At 39.2% G+C, this 19,217-nt stretch overlaps 2 protein-coding genes and 1 long non-coding RNA gene across 3 annotated transcripts in view; 1 reads left to right on the top strand and 2 right to left on the bottom strand.

The window, feature by feature from the left end:
* Positions 1-16,993, top strand: part of LOC137648952 (uncharacterized) — a 59,884-nt gene extending 42,891 nt beyond the window's left edge. Inside the window, exon 6 of the mRNA XM_068382142.1 lies at positions 14,977-16,993. Within this exon, the coding sequence (XP_068238243.1) occupies positions 14,977-15,010 (34 nt within the window). The 3' untranslated portion in view covers positions 15,011-16,993. The remainder of the gene's footprint in view (positions 1-14,976) is intronic.
* Positions 719-1,562, bottom strand: LOC137648925 (uncharacterized). The gene is made up of 2 exons (XR_011045756.1): positions 1,197-1,562; positions 719-1,165 (listed from the first exon to the last, which is right to left on the bottom strand). It is a non-coding gene; the product is annotated as an uncharacterized lncRNA (long non-coding RNA).
* g (adaptor-related protein complex 3, delta 1 subunit-like garnet) overlaps positions 8,997-19,217 on the bottom strand; it is a 229,698-nt gene continuing 219,477 nt past the window's right edge. The window contains exon 27 of the mRNA XM_068382137.1: positions 8,997-10,139. The gene's annotated coding sequence lies outside the window, so the exon portion shown is untranslated. The remainder of the gene's footprint in view (positions 10,140-19,217) is intronic.

Here is a 19,217-nt window from a genome sequence, read left to right on the forward strand (position 1 = left end):
GTGGTAGAATCAGTGGAACTAATTTTCTCTTGAGTATATTGTGTTGATTCATTGTTCATAAATGACTGATCTACTATAATATTGTTTCTGATATTATTTTAATATTTCTTCTCGCACAGTTTATTTCCATATTTTCTTCTGCAATGGGTTGCTTTCCCCGTTGGAGCCCTTGGGCTTATACCAACAAAGGTAGTAGCGCAGTCTTTGTTATGGTCTGGACTTCACTTGGCAGCATGTTTAAAAAGTTAAAAAAAGTTGCGGGTTTTAGGTCTCCACTGAGACGATTTACATCGTTCTCCTTGGGCGACCATTAGGCAGCAGGGACTATCTCTAGTCCCCTCTAACCTCCCCCCCAGGCGCCACCCTGGGAGTACCCCCGGTAGAAGGTCTCACGGTATTCGCGTCCCTGGCGGGGACCGAACTTGGGACCTCTGCAATAGAAATCCGCGATGCTACCAACCTTGCTATCCGGAGTTTACACTTAATATAGTAAAATACTTGCTGCACTGCTACTAAGATCTTCATTGAACCATAAAAATGCTGGGGTATTAGAGAAATACATTCATATGGACATGTGATATTCTTGTATTTAATGTGCAAAATAACTTTTAATCTCCTCATCAACAAACCAAGTGTGGCCCCGAGAGGTTTTGATTGATAAATATATTTCATGATCATTAAAATTAATAGAACCACCTAGGTCTAGTAAAACACCTAATAATTTTCAAGAAATATATTTACAACAGTTTAACAAGCATTTTTCCATATGATAGTCAATATATATAAATATATTGTGTATGTATTTGTCTATACATATGTATACACACACATATATGTATATATATACATAGTAGTAATTATATAAATTTAATTAAAAAAGGTTTTAATTTGCTTCACAAATCTACATAACAATGCCCTATACAATAATGTAGTTTAGAAACTTAATTGGAATGATTTTTGTTTTCAAATTTAACATTGTGCTTGATATTATAATTATAATTTTTAATGGATAACTCTTTGCTATCCTTGATGTCAAGTAAACCCTATTTTTAATGGTACATGATGTTATAGTTTGCACCAAACTGAATTACATAGAAAGGGACGGTATATTAAAAACCTTACTTGATCAAGATTTGACTCAGAATCCCAGAAAATAGGAAAAATACTTTAATTTTTATCATAAACAATAAAAATACTTTTAATTTTTATCATAAACAATAGCAATGCGCATTGAAAATATAATAAAATTATAATGTCAATCTTTGTAATCATGAATCTGTGGGATTAATCAGAAAATCATTACTTGTCATCTGTAAGTTGACAAGAAACCCTTCAACTAATTGAATAAATTTGAAGACTAAGATCCACTCCCATTGCACAAGTTCCATTGAAGGACTTGATGAGATTCCACAATTTTTATTTTCCAAAAGAACAAGTTTACAGATGACAAGACAGAAAAAAATAGAAAATCAGATCTACTTTAGATTTTATGAATACCTAAATATATATATATATATGGAAAGAAGGAATGGCAGTTAACCAGCACTGTTAATTACAAAGAAAAAAAAGGGATTTTGACGAAGGAAAAATCTATTTCTGGGGAGAGACCTGTGACGCCCGGCGAAAAAGTCCTTCTTTGTACTTTTTCTGATATAAATCTTCCAAATATACCAGAGAAAATTAAAAGCATGGAATGCAGAGGTTACAACCCTCGCGCGAGCACCTTGTTGGTGTCGTATATCTAACAAGGGCGTTTGTAAAACACTATTCACAGGCTGTCTTCCATTTAGATAATCCCTTCATCAAAGGGGGAGGGCCGTGACAGGCCCTAGAGAATACAGTTGGGTTACCCTACCGACACCCACCACTCGCGCTCACTAGGTCATCCTTCTGCAAGAACATATGGCTTGGCAAGGAAAGGGTGGGTCCGTACAAAAATAATCGGGAAGGGTTTCGCCGGGCGTCACAGGTCTCTCCCCAGAAATAGATTTTTCCTTCGTCAAAATCCCTTTTCTGGGTCGAACCTGTGACGGCCGGCGAAAAAGTACCAGAGAATGCCTTCCAAGCCCAATAAATTAATAACATAATGAGGAGAATACAATCACCATGTACGACAATACTATGATATAATAAAGTAACCGTCCAATTACCAACCAGCCAAATGACATAGGGAACGTAAGGTTAAATAATAATGACGACAAGGAACCAACTGAGTGTCGAATCGCAAAAGGCATCAAACCTTACATGTCTAAGTATATCTAAACATTAAAGGAACGGTAACTACAATAACAGTTAAACCATAGGAATTAAACATGGCAAATATCATAGGGCTAACGAACTACCAAGGAGAGCGGCGACGTGGTGTGAGTGGCGGGTAGGAGGGAGAAGAGAAGAGATGGAAGAAAGGAAGAAGAGGAGATTAATGGGGAGAGATAAGGCTCCCCTCTGCCATCGTTGGGTATTTAAGGGCCTGTAAGATCTTTAGATATTGGCGTTTGACAACCATAGGGGATTTCCAACCCGTATATTTTTTAAAATCATCAAAGTCCCTGTTCTGGAAATCATTGTTGGAGGCATCTACTGTCCGTATATCATGAGCCTGGGGAAATGATTCCGGATTAGTATGTTTAATGAAGTAGAGGATTTGTTGCCTGATACCGTGAATGGAAATAGTACCTCCTTGTTCCCTGATAACCAAGGAGCCAGACGAGCGGGTGGCAGTTCTAGCTAAAAAGGGGCTTGAGAGTGTGACTGTACACGGAGAAAAATCCTGGGGATGAAGAATAATCTTCCGAGAGGAGCACCTATTTTGCGGATCCTCATTTTTTAGCTAGGGAAGCTTTGTCTGGAAAGGAGTACTTCGGCTGAAGGGAGGAAATCTATGTTTTCCGGGTTTCGTGAGAGCTGCTAGTTCTGATGTTCCATCACCTGAGGCCATAGCCGTTAGAAATAAAGTCTTCCTAAGAAGAGTGATATAAGAGCAGGATGCATTGTCCGTGTCCATCGCAAGTTTGAGAACATCGTTCATAGACCAAGAGTCCTTTTGTGGCCGAACCGAAGGTCGAAGCCTAGCACATGTTTTTGGGGTTGATGAGAAATAGGAATCAGCTAGGTTAATGTTGAACCCAACAAGGCAGATCTTCTTCAAAGCTGACTTGATGGTGGTTAAAGTGCTAACTGTTAGGCCTTTGTCAAATAGGAACCTCAAGAAAGAGATGGCTAAATGCGGGGACATACGAGTATGGTCTGCACTCTTAGGGGACCTACTAGTTGTTAACGGCCGAATCATATTGGCGAATTGTCGAGTCCCTTTTTTGTCCCATTCGATGAAGAGATCGTTTCCGGTTCAATGTTCGCATCTCTACGAGCTGCCAACTTCCTGTAGTCCACAAAGTTAGAGTTTTGGCTATCCTTGAGTAATCTGACACAGTGAGTTTGGATACTCGGGCCAGTTTGAGGAACGGGATCCGGATGGGACTGAGTTTCAACTCGAGGAGGAGAGGAAACCAACTGTTCTTGGCCAGTGAGGTGGTACTAAAGCTACTGCGCCCGGGAAGGAGCGTAGTTTGTGTAAAAGTTTTTAGAAGATTCCCTGGGGGAGATAGGGAAATCTTCTAATGGTTCCAATCCCGGGGTAATGCGTCCATGGCATAAGCCCGAGGGTCCAGGGTTGGGGTCACATAACAAGGAAGTTAGTGATTCATCTGAGTTGCGAATAGATCTACCTGGAGGCCTGGAACGAGCCTGAGTATCCACCGGAATGAAATTATGTCTAGAGACCATTCTGACTCCAGTGGATCCGTCCTGGATAGTGAGTCCGCTCTCACATTCTGGCCTCCCGCTAGGTGAGGTGCTGACAGGAACCAGTTCTCTTCTGTTGCCCAGGCGAAGATAGTGACCAGGATCTGATTCAGGTTGGGTGACTTGGATCCTCCCCTGTTGACGTAGTGTACTGCGTCTGTGCTGTCTGACACTACTCTGATGTGGGTCGACCTCGGAGGAGTCTCTCTCTTCAGGGTCAAGAACACTGCCATGGCTTTGAGAACAATGATATGGGACTGTTTCATGGAGAGTGACCAAGAACCTGAAACATCTGATGTTCGGAGTAATTCCCCCCATCCACTTAGAGACGCGGCTGTATGGAATGTCACTTGTGGAGGTGGGAATTGTATAGGAACCGATTTGGAGAGGTCCTTCGGTTCGGACCATGGGCGTAGTCTCATTTTCAAGACAGAGGGGATCTTCGAGACCATGTCTCTTATAGGTACTGTAGCTCTCTTTCTCCAAACTCGATTGATGTCTTTGAGTTTGGCTTTTATTAGATCTGTTACTGAAGTGAATTGGAAAAGTCCGAGGATACTTTCTAAGGCTCTTCGGACACCTGTTTGTGTTTGAGAAAATTTTTTGATCTTTGAAACTATTCCTCTTACCTTTTGGAAGGGAGAGACAACGTGTGCTTCGAAAGGTCCCACTGAATGGCTAACCATTCTAAGCGGACTGATGGTTGCAGGCGAGATTTTTTGGAGATTGACCCGAAATCACAGGTTGTCGAGAAATTGGAATAATTCCTTCGTAGCTCTGTTGCCTTCTATGACCGGCCAGGCCCAAATGAGCCAACCGGCCAGATAAGCAATGATCTGTATCTCTTGGTTCCTGAGTTGTTCTAACACTCTCTCTCCTAGTTTTGTGAATATCCTGGGATCAATGTTGAGGCCAAAGGGCATGTCTTGAACCCAAAGGCTTTCCTGCTTAGGCGGAAACCCAGATAAGAAGAAAAGTTTCGAGCTAAAGGCGCAAGATAATAGTCGTCGGTAAGATCGACAGAGGTGGTGACGGTCCTACGGGGAAGTAAGGTCCGTACCTGAGAGATAGTCAACATCCGGAACTTGTCGCAGAGAATGTAAGAGTTTAGCTTGACAAGTCCAGGTCCACTCTCAATGCCGCCAAGCCTTTCTTCGGAATTGTGAACAGGTGGCTTTGGAACTTCAGTGATCGATCCCGTTTGATTGCTTCTTCTTGAGTAACCCTGTGGTGTACTCTTCCAGGATGGGAGTGGATTCCTGGGAGAAGGTCACTGGTGGAGGAGGAGGACCTTGTGGCCATTTTCACCTCAAACCTTTAGAGATTATGCTATGAGCCCACAGACCGAAGGTCCAATGGTCTCGAAAGTGGTAAAGTCTACCCCCTACCGGGACCACCGCGTTGTGAGGGGGTGAATCTAGGTACTTTCCTTCTCCGAGGCCCCTTTTTTCTAGGTCCGTCTCGATGGCGAGACTGTCTTCTACTCCTGTAGCTTCCTCTCTGGTGTCCACGAGAGGAGCCTGAGGGTTCGGATCTAGGGCTGTATGCAGGTAAAACATCCCAACGGGGTTGGGCTGTGTATCTGGGGAATCAGTGAGGTAGACCACCTGATGAGGGGGATTTGGATGCATAGACGTCGAATCGGAGGGAGGCTGTGATGACGAGTGGGTAACCGACTATCGATTCCTGTCTGATAGAGGCCTCAGACAGAACGTATTTCCCACAACTAACCCGATCAGACCATCAAACGTGTAGGTCGAATTGGAAGGGCAGATCTTGGAATTATCGTAACCCCCAGACTGACAACATCCTGGTCCAGACAGATCGGGCCTGCCCTTTAGGAAATAATACTGTTACCTTCGGTACCTTGTCTAACCTAACCAAGGCAATCTCTTTCAATCGAATGAATCCGTTGAACGGGAATTCTAGTACCTGGGAGTAAATTCTAGGTCCCCCAGAGGGAGGATGTCTATGCCATCCAGATTTATGGTACCATCTATATATGGAACATGAAAGGCAAATCTCTATGCGTTGTTTTTATCGAAGGAGGTTACTTCGATATGCCTGGGGCTGTAGGGGGAAACTTCTGAGTTCCTGAACGGATCTGACTCACTACCATACTTTTGAGCTCCGTCATAGCCCCTTGGTTTTCCCTAGAATGTGTTGCTTTTAGCAGTCACGGTTTATGCAGGGTAACATGAACATCAGGATCCATTAAGGGTCCTAGGTCGGTGACGTAGGTAATTGCAAAGCTGAAGGCTCAAAATTCATCCCCACCTACCTGCCCGTCCATGGGGTCGTCGTCCAACCTTAGAGAGGACACTCTGAGGAGATAGGGACCTCTAGATGGAGCATTTCTTCCCAACTTTGATAACCAAGGGCGGAGAGCCTCTCTTGCAGGCCAGAGAGATTCATCATCATCTTGACGGGAACCATGTAGGCGAACCTTCTGTAAAAGAAAGGGGACATAAGTCTGGGTGTTCCTTGAACTTTGGTTAATGATCCTATTCACAGGCTGGGATCAGCTGTATAACTCATAAAAATCAATTTTAAAGAAAAATCATTTAATGTACTATCTTTTGGTGTATAGTTCGACACTTGTATTCATGAAATGTGACACTGTTGGCGCATCCGCCACAGGTTGGCCACCCCTGACTCAGACGTTCAGAACCGGGTCTAACATTATTTACTGGCTATTAGTATTCTATTGATTTATCTGTTTCAAGGAACAGTAGATAGCCTCTCATGGCATGGTTAGTCTCGACCCGGCCCTTCATTAGAAGGGGCCAACGTTTGGTTCCCAGTACTGAGTGGAAACTTATTTCTATTTGAACACTATGTTGTATGGATATTTATTCATATTTAGGCATAGTTAGAATTGAATATGTATAAATATAGGCATAATCAATTTATTTCTATTTGAAAACGATGTTGTATGAATATTTATTCATATTTAGGTATAGTTAGAATTGAATATGCACAAATATAGGCACAATCAATTTATTTCTATTTGAACACTATGTTGTATGGATATTTATTCATATTTAGGCATAGTTAGAATTGAAAATGCATAAATATAGGCATAATCAATTTATTTCTATTTGAACACGATGTTGTATGGATATTTATCCATATTTATACATAGTTAGAATTAAATATATGCATAAATATAGGCATAGTTATGTTCATATATTTTTATTTGTACTTTCAAGAATAACTAATGAATATTACCAACGCAAATTCAAAGTGTCATTAAAGTAAATACAGTTTACTTTGTATTCATGTTAAATCCTTTCCTTTACAGCAAAACAAGAGATTGGCCCCCGTGGTCTGAGTGAGCTTTGTCTGTACCGGAGCTCCGGTAACAATCCCCGGTACAAAGGTCCGTCATAGTGACAACGTGAACACCAGAGGAAAACTAATATTAACCTCAATGCTGATCGCCTGTACGATATCCGGTTAAGCCGGAGATTCGATGAAAAGGATCGTAATAACGATATTGTGATTATTTATGAAAAAAGGGGTTCATACCCTGATTCTGATCGTCTGATTGATCTCTGTTTGTAACGGAGAACTAGTGACAAAGGTCCGTCATCGTGAAAACGTGATCCTCAGCGGTACGATAACATTCTGAATGTTTGTGTTATCTCCAGTGAAGCCGGAGATTCGATGAAAAAGGGACCGTAATAATCGGTATCACATTGTTAACTCCGGTTCTGGCCGTCTGCTTGATCTCTGTCTGTACCGGAGATCCGGTAGCAAAGGCCCGTCACCGTGATATCGTGACCGTTCCCGGTACGATAACATTAACCTCAATGAATGATTGTGTTATCCCCCGTGAAGCCGGCCGTAACGGTGTAATTATGATCAAACATGACAAAGGTTCGTGTGTAAAAGGCTTCAGCCGGAGTCCGAGTGCCGGATTTCACCGTTGCACTCCAAAAATCTGCTCCTGAACGTTAACTAGTTCTCACCCAATGAGTATCCATTATAGCGGAGCATAACTCAAGGCGGAGCTAAGCATAACTCACGGAGCTAAGGGTGTCGGTATAAAACGACCCCAATTAATGACTCATACACTAACGTACCTATTAATAGTGTTAGCTATATTAACAGTAACCACATCAATAAAAACGTTTATAATATTAATCGTACTATCATCAACTCTGATACTAAGAGGAGGCTTGAATAACTCGTGATCGTATAAAAACGGAGAACGGGAAATTCACCTCTCTTACTCGAGCTAACAAAGAAAACGAGAGAAGGATAACTCACATCTGAAGAACAGGGAACGAGCAGTCTCTGTTTTCGCTCTCAAGGTTACATAATAAAAAACTAACATCACACAATAAAACAAGAACATTAATAAAATTGATTGCTTTTCTTAGTAATAACCAAGAACGAAGAATAACGTAACAAAAACCAAGGATATAGTCTAAAACGAAGCCTCTGAGGCGAGAACAAACTAACAGACTAAATCGCTAAACTTTAATTCGCTATTCTTTAAATCGCTATCTTCGTAGGTCCAAATTGGACTTGCAAGCAAATAAATACCATAGTAAAAATTAATGATAACACTAAAAGGCCATAAAACCTAAGTGATATAATCAAGATGACAGAGTACCAGATGGGCAAAATTAACTAGAATATTTACCGAAGCGAACATAACCCAAAATGGCTGCCGATACCTCGGCAGGACAATCGCTTCCAAAACTAAAAACCACCATATTGGAAACAGAACAAATGCCCGGTACTGTCAAAAGCTGCCAAAACAAACTATGGTACTTAACATTGGTAAGGGTGAAGTATCAACGTCAGTCATGTTGAATTAACGACAATCACTTCGAAAAACACTGGGCAAAACACTTATCAACTTTGCTGGTAAGTCCAAAACAGAAGGATGACCTAGTGAGCGCGAGTGGTGGGTGTCGGTAGGGTAACCCAACTGTATTCTCTAGGGCCTGTCACGGCCCTCCCCCTTTGATGAAGGGATTATCTAAATGGAAGACAGCCTGTGAATAGTGTTTTACAAACGCCCTTGTTAGATATACGACACCAACAAGGTGCTCGCGCGAGGGTTGTAACCTCTGCATTCCATGCTTTTAATTTTCTCTGGTATATTTGGAAGATTTATATCAGAAAAAGTACAAAGAAGGACTTTTTCGCCGGCCGTCACAGGTTCGACCCAGAAATAACAAAATTTTAATACAGATATATCCGCTATCAAGAATAATATTCAGTGTCCATCAGCAAAACTAAGCTGGCTACACTGTCATTAAATAGAATACAAATGATATTACAGTACAATATTTTCTTTAAATAATTAGGAATATAATAGTGAGAACAGAAAAGGAAGAAATTTTACACACACCACTAGCAGTAGAATGCAACTTAGGTCATAGTAAATTCAATCTCCCAGGTCCAGTGAATAACTTGAAAGACCTAAGTGCCAAACTGTAATTTTCTATGCAGTACAGTATTTAGGAAATTTTGTCAATTTGATACCAAACAAAACATATCTATTGTAAAGTTTCATAACCTTATTTAAGTGGAAGAAGGATGCCAGATTCAGAGTTCATTAACCCGTTTACCCCCAGGCTATTTGGAAATTTCGAACCATTAACCCCCAGGGGGTTATTTTTTTCCAGCACATTTTGCAGTATATTTTTTTTAAATTGCTCTGACAGCCTTAATTTTTGTCATAGAGAGGTCAGGTTGGTCTCATTCTCTTGGAAAATGCCTGAATTTTCTCGAAAAATTATAAAAAAATATGAACAAAAATTTTATTGCATTTTTTTGCAAGGACGTACCAGTACGTCCATGTGGGTAAAGGGATGGCTTTTGTGAAACGTACCAGTACGTCCTTTGGGGGTAAAAGGGTTAATTAGTTGTGGGAATGTCAATTGCTTTCTAATATTTTCCAATATTCTACTTGATAAAAAGAACATTCAATAATCTCTATGCCAATTCACTTGTCTAAGCTCAATAACTTTTGTCATTAACAATATCATTATTTGGTAGTTTAACCAAAACATAAGGGTTGAGATACATGTACTCTCCTCGGCTTGGTGTGAAGGGTTTTATTTTTGTATTGAAACTTATTTAATCTATAAATGTCAGATCGGGAAAATAATTTGGTACTGAATGACCTCACCAGTCTCATTGCCTGACCTCTTGCCTACATTTGATAATACAATCCAATAAAGAATATAATAATTCTAGGTTGACATAACTTCAGAATTGATTGGTTCCCTAAATAATTATACTCAAAATACTGTTGATTGAAGTTTGTAAATCAAATAGTTCTCAATCGAGGCCATCTGGTAGTTGGCCATTTTCTGTGGATTAAAAATAAATCAACCTCGATAATTTTGCAAGGTAAATCATGGTTACTATGTTAAATGAAATTATTGATTTTGCAACAATTAACCCTTTTACCCCCAGGCTATTTGGAAATTTCCAACCCTTAACCCCGAGGGAGTTATTTTTTTCCCAGCACATTTTGCAGTATATTTTTTTTAAATTACTCTAACAGCCATAATGGTTGTCATAGAGAGGTCAGGTTGGTCTCATTTTTCTCTTGGAAAATGGCTGAATTTTCTCAAAAAATTATCAAAAATATGAAAAAAAAAAAATTTTATAGCATTTTTTTGCAAGGACGTAGCGGTACGTCCATGGGGGTAAAGGGATGGCTTTTGTGAAACGTACCAGTACGTCCTTTGGGGGTAAAAGGGTTAAAACGCCCTGCTTAGCTGGTCTGAATATTATAGCTGCATCTACATAGTATGAAACAGTTCGCGTTGTAATTATCAAGCAGTTTTACCCAATTGTTCAAATTCTTAGCTCCAATTGGATTAGTGGAGGTGTTATCCTTATAATTATATTGTATCAAATTGCAACAGAAGCTTCATAGTACAATAAGTGTTTTGGTGAATGATAAAATCCATCAAGGGATTTATATACTTGGCTTGTCACTTGGATTTTTGGTTTGATTAGGATATTTACATTGTTTTACAATTAATGCTGTATTGCACTCAACCTACGAACATTGCATTGTGTATTAATTAATTGGGTGTGTATTTCTATGAAGAAATAATTATACAAAGTATTTTATGGATGACTGTCATAACCCTAAAAGTTGTAATATTCCACCATTAGCTTCAAAGCTCTTCCAAGTGATTTAAATGATGCAACAATAGTTCATGGATATTTGTTTGATCTAGTAACAGCGAACTCGAGGCAGTCCAGTACCATTTTTCATGGAATGAGAGTTTTGACAGAGAGTTTGAATAATTATAGAATTGCTCTAAGATTAGAATTTAAAAAATTCAAGTAACAACTTAAATTTACTATCATGAAGGTTAGCAGTAAATCTCATGCAAGCAAGAGAGTTTAACACACTCCCAATAACTACTAGACGGCTGTATAAGTAAGGGAGAGAGCTTATAGTATGGTGAATATCAATGTCCTATTAGTAGAGAGCAAATATTATTGGTGCAGGCAGCAAAACATGAGCACTGACAAGGATAGTGGAGATTCTGAAAAGATGTGTATAAAGCATTAAACTGACATTTTGAAAAGGTGTGTGTATAGAACATGAACTCATATACAGTACATTATGAATGAGGGAGTGTCAGGAAAATATGATGTCCATAGGCTGGAAAATAAATAAGAGGTTTCAAAGACTGAAATGGTTTTGCTATGTAATTTGAGGGGTTGGAGAAAAGTTAGTCCAAATACCTGGGGTACAGAACACCTGTAGGAGGGCCCAAGAAATTATAAGAAAAAAGGATTTACATACTAAGGTTTTGACGTGATGGGAGTTTACGCAGAACTGCAGATAGAAAGAACTCATTCCACACCTAACCCCTTGAAGGGGAAGCTAACAAAAGTAGGCAAGATACTTTAACCTAAAACATGGCTTCCTGATTTTGTCCTTTACAGTCTCATCTTAGCATTTGGGATATTTAGGTATTAAGAAACACAAGTAGTTGGAAGTGAGGAACTAGTTGTTGGAGAAAAATGACGACAATGTGATTGTTGATGACGAGTTTCTGTATGAAGATTCTTAGCTTTGAAACATTAATGGGAGTAGTTCTTCAATGTCAAGATCAGGTGACAACTCTGTGACCATTTCTCTTCTTTTTTAACTCCTGTTTTGTTGGATAGCATTCCTCCTCTTGCTGTCAAAAATAGTCCTACAATATATTGAAGGAATGCATTTTCAATATTAAATAATTTTGCAAAACTCTCTACCATAGGATCCTAGGACTAAAACATTACCATACACTTTGATAAGTAATAAACACCCCTCTACGTTTCTTTATACTTGAAGTTCCTCAGTTGTGAATATAGGGAAAATTTCTTTTATTTCCTGTTGTTCATTAGACTACAACAATTCTTCATTAGGTATTGGTTGCTTGTGGGCCTTCATCATCTCTGTAAAATCTTCTCCCAACACCAGCTCAAGTAAAAAGTCCTTTACTGGTTTATCAAAACCTTTGATATCTTTAAAAATTAGATAGCACAGTTTCTTTCATATACAATACATTGCTGTTTGAGTCACTTTGGTTCAAGAAGCATTGATCTTTAATACTGCTTGATAAATATTGTAGGCTTTCCAAAACATCTGAATGTTCATACTGTCATTTGCCAACAGAGCACCATCTGCCTAATGTAAGGTAAATCGTAGACAGTACCTCTTGAAGAGAACTACGACCCTTTGGGTCATAGGTTTGAAAAGACCCATGGGATTAGTGGCAAGCAAATTAAATTCACACTTTATTCATGTGTTCGATGCCCAGGTGCATTATATAGGATCAATATAACCTTAGATGAAAATTTGTTTTACCATGCAATATTCCGTGACTGCTGGTATAAAATGGCCAGTGAATCATTCTTCAGAAAAGACCATGGTGACTCGTGCCTTTGGATTAGACCTACAAATGAAAGGAAGTGTCAACTTTGTGAGGGCCTGGGGAGATTAAGGGCATAGTAGACCAAGACCAATTTCACTAGAAATCGCCATCGATGTTACCTCCTAACATTGTTAGCCTATCTTTGAATATTTAGTACCCCGGCAGTTTTTTTTTTTCTCTGAAATAAATAAGCAATCTAGCATTCACTTCCAAAATACTCCAGTCTTGATGACAACAAAGATGAGTTTTGGAGGAATTTGTTTTTCACCAATAATTTTCTTCAAAATTTGTGTTTAATTCATTGGCACCAACAATATCAGCAGCAGCCATATCTCCCTGAAAATGTTGAGCAAGCTAAAATGCTTCTCGAATCTATTAAACCACCCCTAACTTTGCTAAATAGAGTTTTACATCAGTACCTCAAACAAAGACTTGCCTTCTCTTGAATCAGCATTTGGGTTGTAGGAACATCCAAAGGGATAGTAAAGATTCCATTTCAACGTAAATTATGCCTCTAATCATATTAATGATACAAGTTTTAGATGACAGAGCTTTTCAGTAACATATTGAATATTGGGGTCTTTGTCCTGGATAATGGTGGACACTGTTGTTTGAGACAGGCATAAGGCACACATGTTTAACACTTTGGCCTCCAATTCATATCTCTTGATCAAGTTCAATTCATTATACCCTTTTAACAATGATGCTTGGAGTTACTAACTTTACTTTTTTAGGGAGACACATGACTAAAATCATGAAAGACTGCAATCATTAAAAAGGATAACTTCAACATGTACACAAAACACAAAAGAATACTTGTAAACAAGTAATATAAGTATGGGATAAGCCTTTTAGCCAAAACAAGCGGGAAGCTGTTCAGTACTCATTGCTGTGACATTTTTTCATCATATTCTTATCTCATATTTAGTTTCGAGTTAGTAGAGATATTTTTTTGCTTATTTTTAATCTTTAACAATCATGCTTTAAGCATATCAAGCTTTTAACAACCCTTCACAAATTAATTGTTCAATTTGAAGTAATAAACCCAACAACAATACTATGTATAATCCATTTTTATACCGAATAATTTTGTATAGAATTTTGTTTTTAGTAAATTTTCATTGTTACTGTGCGATTCAGAGACCGATGTAAGGTTGCGTGAAAGGGCAAAATGTGGATTTTATTTTTGTATTTAATATTTATAGATGAGCAATGTAAAGGCGGAACCGACTTGAGTCAAACCGACGTATATAGGTGTATTACTGTATGTAACTATAAAACATGTGTATCTAAGCCTTGAGACTTGAGATAAGACATAGTAATAGCAATTTAGTTATACTGTACTGTACAACACCAAATACAGGAAAGAATTATATATATATACAATAACCAGTAAAAGAATGCTTTCACTGTTAAAAAGCAGTATACATAGTACATGAATGCTTTCATAATTATATAACATTGAATACAGAACAGTGCCTTGATAGGAAAGGCAAAAAGTCATTACAAAAGAGGATTAAAAATTCACTGTAGAACTATCAGTCGCAAATTACTCTCCCCTTATGTGTAACTGTATACTATGTTGTATTTGGTCTTATATAACAAAATATCTTGAAAAGGTAAGGGGTTGTATCATAAAGTAATAACTATTACACCCTTTTAGTGAATGTGCATTGACTCCAGTACTGTATTTAATGAACTTCATAATTAGACAAAAATATCATCATGGTATCCATGAATGTTGAGAGCTGACTGCATTTGCTTGAGGATTCAAATTCTCTCGTGTATGTTTGAAAGTGATTAAGTTATGAATTTTTAATACAATTAAAGTCCTTGGAACTAAGTGTGAAACATATATGTATGATTAACTCTCATACTCTTTTAAATGATTGGAAAATTGTTTTATAAAGATACCAGCTAATTTGTGAGCAACCCATAAAGAATTTATGCTTTTATTCATTAAGTATTTTTACTGTGCTGTTCATTTATGTCCTTCAATCTCATTGAAGCTGGAAATTACAGTTTGTCTTCTAGATAAAAGCTGGTCTCCCATCTTTAATGACAAGTTTTATACTCTTACTTCCACTGAATATATGTAAAATATACTAACTTTGCACTCTACAAATTCCCTGTGTATTCAAGGAATCCTTTATTGTTGCAAAATTAAAAATACATGGAGCTTTCTGTAAAATTTGGAATACATTGAGTCCTGCATACGAAAATCATAGAATATTATATACTGCATTATAAATTTCAGATGGCAACAAACTGCTCAAAATATTTCATCATAGTTTCCAGTTTCAATTTAAATCTTATAAAATGTACGAGATAATTTGATTAGCAAGGAATATTTTTTTCTATTTTATAAATGGTCTCATATAAAAGACTACAGTATGGTGAAATATTTCAGAAAGAATCCACAAAGTGTCATCTGTATTTCTAAAAAAGTAATAGCTAGTAAAGTATACATGGTGGTCTAGTGTGGAGGATAAATATAGCTTATGTTTGTCAACTTATATCATCAATTGTGGAAAAATTAAAAAAAAAATTAGGAATTATATTACATACACGTTACATTTTAATTAAATTTGTATTTATTTCACATATTATAAAAAAAACTTTTGTTGGAAAATTTTAAAGTATGCACATAACCATATTTAAACTGGCAGGAGAATGAATAGTGTAAAAGATAAACGTCAAAACTAGCTACCATTTGGTAACGTACTTAACCAATACTTCAATTAACTAAAATTAAATCTAGGTGCTGAAATAGCAGTAGATTTATCAAGAAGACCATTATTCTTACTAGTCATAGCTTCTCAAAACTACATGACAATTTTGTGAAATCCTGTCAAATCAAAAGTCCTCATTTGAAGAAACTAGAGCTACCAATTTAATCTCTAGCCTCACTGTAAATTAAAATTTTCAATCAATCTTTTATGGACAGAACCCATACTTCAATACAGTTTTTCTAACTGCCTACTTTAATTTGACATGATATACTATGTTAAATACTGATATAAAGGAATCTCAAAGAAATATTTGAAGTTTCAGAAATTATACCTTTGATGCTTTTAAAAATTAAAAAAAATGTTATTCTAATAAGAAAATATTGTTTCTACTACAACAGCTCGGTTTATCAACGTTTACCCAAAAAATTTACCATTTTCTTTGCTCTACACATTCAATTTGGGTAGTCCAGGAATCCTTCATAATTGCAAAGTTGAGAATACATTGAGCTTGCTGTAAAATTTGTTATCCAAGAGTGACGACGAATATGGGAATGCAGAGGTTTAGAAGCAGAAGTAACTAAAGTAAATCTGAAAATCGAAGCCTTACAAAAGATCTCATAAAGGTGCAGCGAATATTCAGATTCCTTACCGAATGAAACACTGAGACTATACCCACTAGACCCGACTATGGAAGTCAGGTTAAGGTAAGCATCTGGGCAGGTAAGCCAGACTTACAGCCTATAAGTGATGACCTGTTGGCTTTCTGAAACTAATACAGTAATTAAACAAGTTAAGAGCTTTCAAGCACTCGTCACTATAAAAACAACTGGTAAGAGTGTATTTGAACTCATATCGTCACACCAACTTCGCAATAGACAACTAGCGAGGTCTCTGTGGGTTTCCCCTTGAACTAAAAATTCCAGTTCTATTAGCACTTGAACTGGAAACATACACTCCCGAAGAAAAAGTGAGGTACAGTATCGTACTTCTCACAACGGTTATTTAAAACACAATGCTATCCTTATGTAGATATGCTTAGAAATCCAGCAGGGAAAACTGCTTAAAACATAAAAGAATTTATCACAATCTGGAAGGGAATCCGTCTCCATATCACCAATGCGACTGAAAACCTGAATAACATGAAACTGAGAGAATGTTTCATTATTTTACCAAGGGCATATACCTTTTGAAATCAAAGAAAATGGGAAAATCTTTAATAAATTTTATGGGTAATTGTTGATAAACCAAGCTCCTCAGAAAAAAGCAATATTAACATCAGGGGAGGTTCATAGAGATAATATGGTATCCAGTTCATGGGCATGTTACACAGTACACCAAATCACCAGCTAGTTGAGAAAGTGTATAGTGGTAATTTTACGATGAAAGACATTGTAAAGATATTACTAGTTTTTAAGAACAGAAGAAACAGAAGATTTATACCAATTATTAAAAAAAAATCTTCCAAAATGACAAATTCGGAGATAATTTGTATTTTTCCTAACCATACAAACCTTAGCTATTTACATAAGGTATTACTTTCGGCGTAGCTGAAATGACGAGCCATTAGATTTTTAACGAGGGTTAACTACCCCCCGCTAGTTAGCAGGGGGTAGGGAAGGGGTAGCTTGCTACCCCTCCCCCCCCACACACTGGTGAGTTGTCTCATTTCATTTAGAGGTAGGACTTGACTTGGGGGACAGGGCTGGCGGGCAAATATGTGTAAATAGCTAAGGTTTGTATGGTTAGGAAAAATATAAATTATCTCCGAATTTGTCATTTGTTCCATAACCGAAATACAAACCACGCTATTTACATAGGGTGACTTACCCCTTAGGAAGGGCGGAAAGTCCCCAGCCTTATTGGCTTTTGGGTTTACCCGGGGACCCGAAATTCGAGTGAACAGCACTCGAGAAAGGGGGTCCCTGCACCTCGCACTTTTCGTTGCTTGCTACGAATGTGCGGCATACACAAGTTGTGTGTGGAGGAAGTTGTGACTCGTCTTAGGAAGTTGACCTGGAGTTCTTTAGATAGAAATCTAGGCTAGGACGTTCCCAATACCACCTCGTCAGGGTACGGGGGACGCAAACAGTATTACAGCTAATACTAGGAGCACAAGGGAGCATGGTTTACCTGCAGAGGTTGAGGTCAGCTATGCAGAGACCAGGATGCTGCTTTCCCCAAGGGAGATGAGAATGAAGAAAGAAGTAAGGGCCAGACATGCTCTTTCAATCATGCAGACTAAAACCGGGTAACAATGCCCCCAACCTTCTGCTACCTGTCCATCAAGGAGCCTGAGGTTAGACCAGCTGTTGTGCAGACACCACAGGGCCAATAGAGAAGGTATTGAGGCTCCTGTGGATCACGTCCTGCAGGTAGTGGGCTGTGAAGGTCGTTTGGCGCTTCCACACCCCAGCTTGCAAGACCTGCATCACAGAGAAATTTCTCTTGAAAGCCAGGGACGTAGCGATGGCCCTGACATCGTGCACTCTAGGCGACGTGACGGAGGAGGGTCAGGATTCAAGGCGTGTTGAATAACCTTCCGAATCCAGGCCGAGATGGTGTTCTTGGTGACCCTCCTCTTCATCCTTCCTGTGGTTACGAATAACGCTTGCACATGAGGACGGACTGCAGCTGTTCTTTTCAAGTAACGCCTCAGACTGGGCAAAGTAACAGATGGTCTGGGTCACTTGTTACAGAACGAAGACTTGTTACCCCGAAGGAGTCGAAACTAGGGTCCGACATACCAGGGTTCTAAGTCTTGGCAATAAACTCAGGGACGAACCTGAACGTTACCTCCCCCCATCCCCTTGAATGGGCGACGTCGTAAGAAAGACCATGAAGTTCACTGACCCGCTTGGCCGAGGCCAAAGCGAGCACGAAAACCGTCTTCCAAGACAGGTGGCGATCAGACGCCTGGCGTAATGGTTCAAACGGAGCTCTCTTCAGAGCCCTGAACCACGTTCCAAGGAGGAGGTCTTACTTCTGACTGAGGGCAGGTAAGCTCATAGCTGCGTATGAGTAGAGAAAGTTCTAACAAAGAGGAAATGTCCACTCCTTTCAGCCTAAAAGCCAGGCTTAAGGCTGAGCGATAGCCTTTCACCGCCGGAACTGAAAGGCGCATTTCCTACCGTAAATACACAAGGAACTCCGCTATTGCTGGAATAGTAGCATCGAGTGGAGAGATACCTCTCTCACGACACCAACCACAGAAGACTTTCCACTTCGCCTGGTAGACTCCGATAGAGGACTTGCGCAGGTGGCGAGACATCCTGTCCGCAACCTGTTGCGAAAATCCTCTCTCCGTTAGGAGACGCTGGATAGTCTCCAGGAGTGAAGCCGAAGCGACGCTACGGCTTTGTGGAAGATGTTGCAGTGTGGTTGTCTGAGTAGCTCGTGTCATGTTGCAGTGTGGTTGTCTGAGTAGCTCGTGTCGTGGGGGGAGTTCCCTCGGAAGCTCCGGGAACCATTCCGCGTGATGCCATAGCGGAGCTACAAGAGTCGTGGAGAGATTGACCGACAGTCTGGTCTTGTTGAGCACCTTTCTCATCAGACAGAATGGTGGGAAGGCGTAAACGTTGATGTTGTCCCACCTCTGCTGAAAAGCATCTTGCCAGAGAGCCTTGGGGTCCGGGACTGGAGAGCAGTACAGGGGCAGCTTGAAATTCAAGGCTGTCGCGAACAGATCTACTGTCGGGGAACCCCACAAAGTCAGGACTTTGTTGGCTACTAGATGATCCAAAGACCACTCGGTACTCACTATCTGAGA

This window comes from Palaemon carinicauda, chromosome 1 (assembly GCF_036898095.1).
Source record: "Palaemon carinicauda isolate YSFRI2023 chromosome 1, ASM3689809v2, whole genome shotgun sequence".
In the NCBI taxonomy this organism is placed as follows: domain Eukaryota; kingdom Metazoa; phylum Arthropoda; class Malacostraca; order Decapoda; family Palaemonidae; genus Palaemon; species Palaemon carinicauda.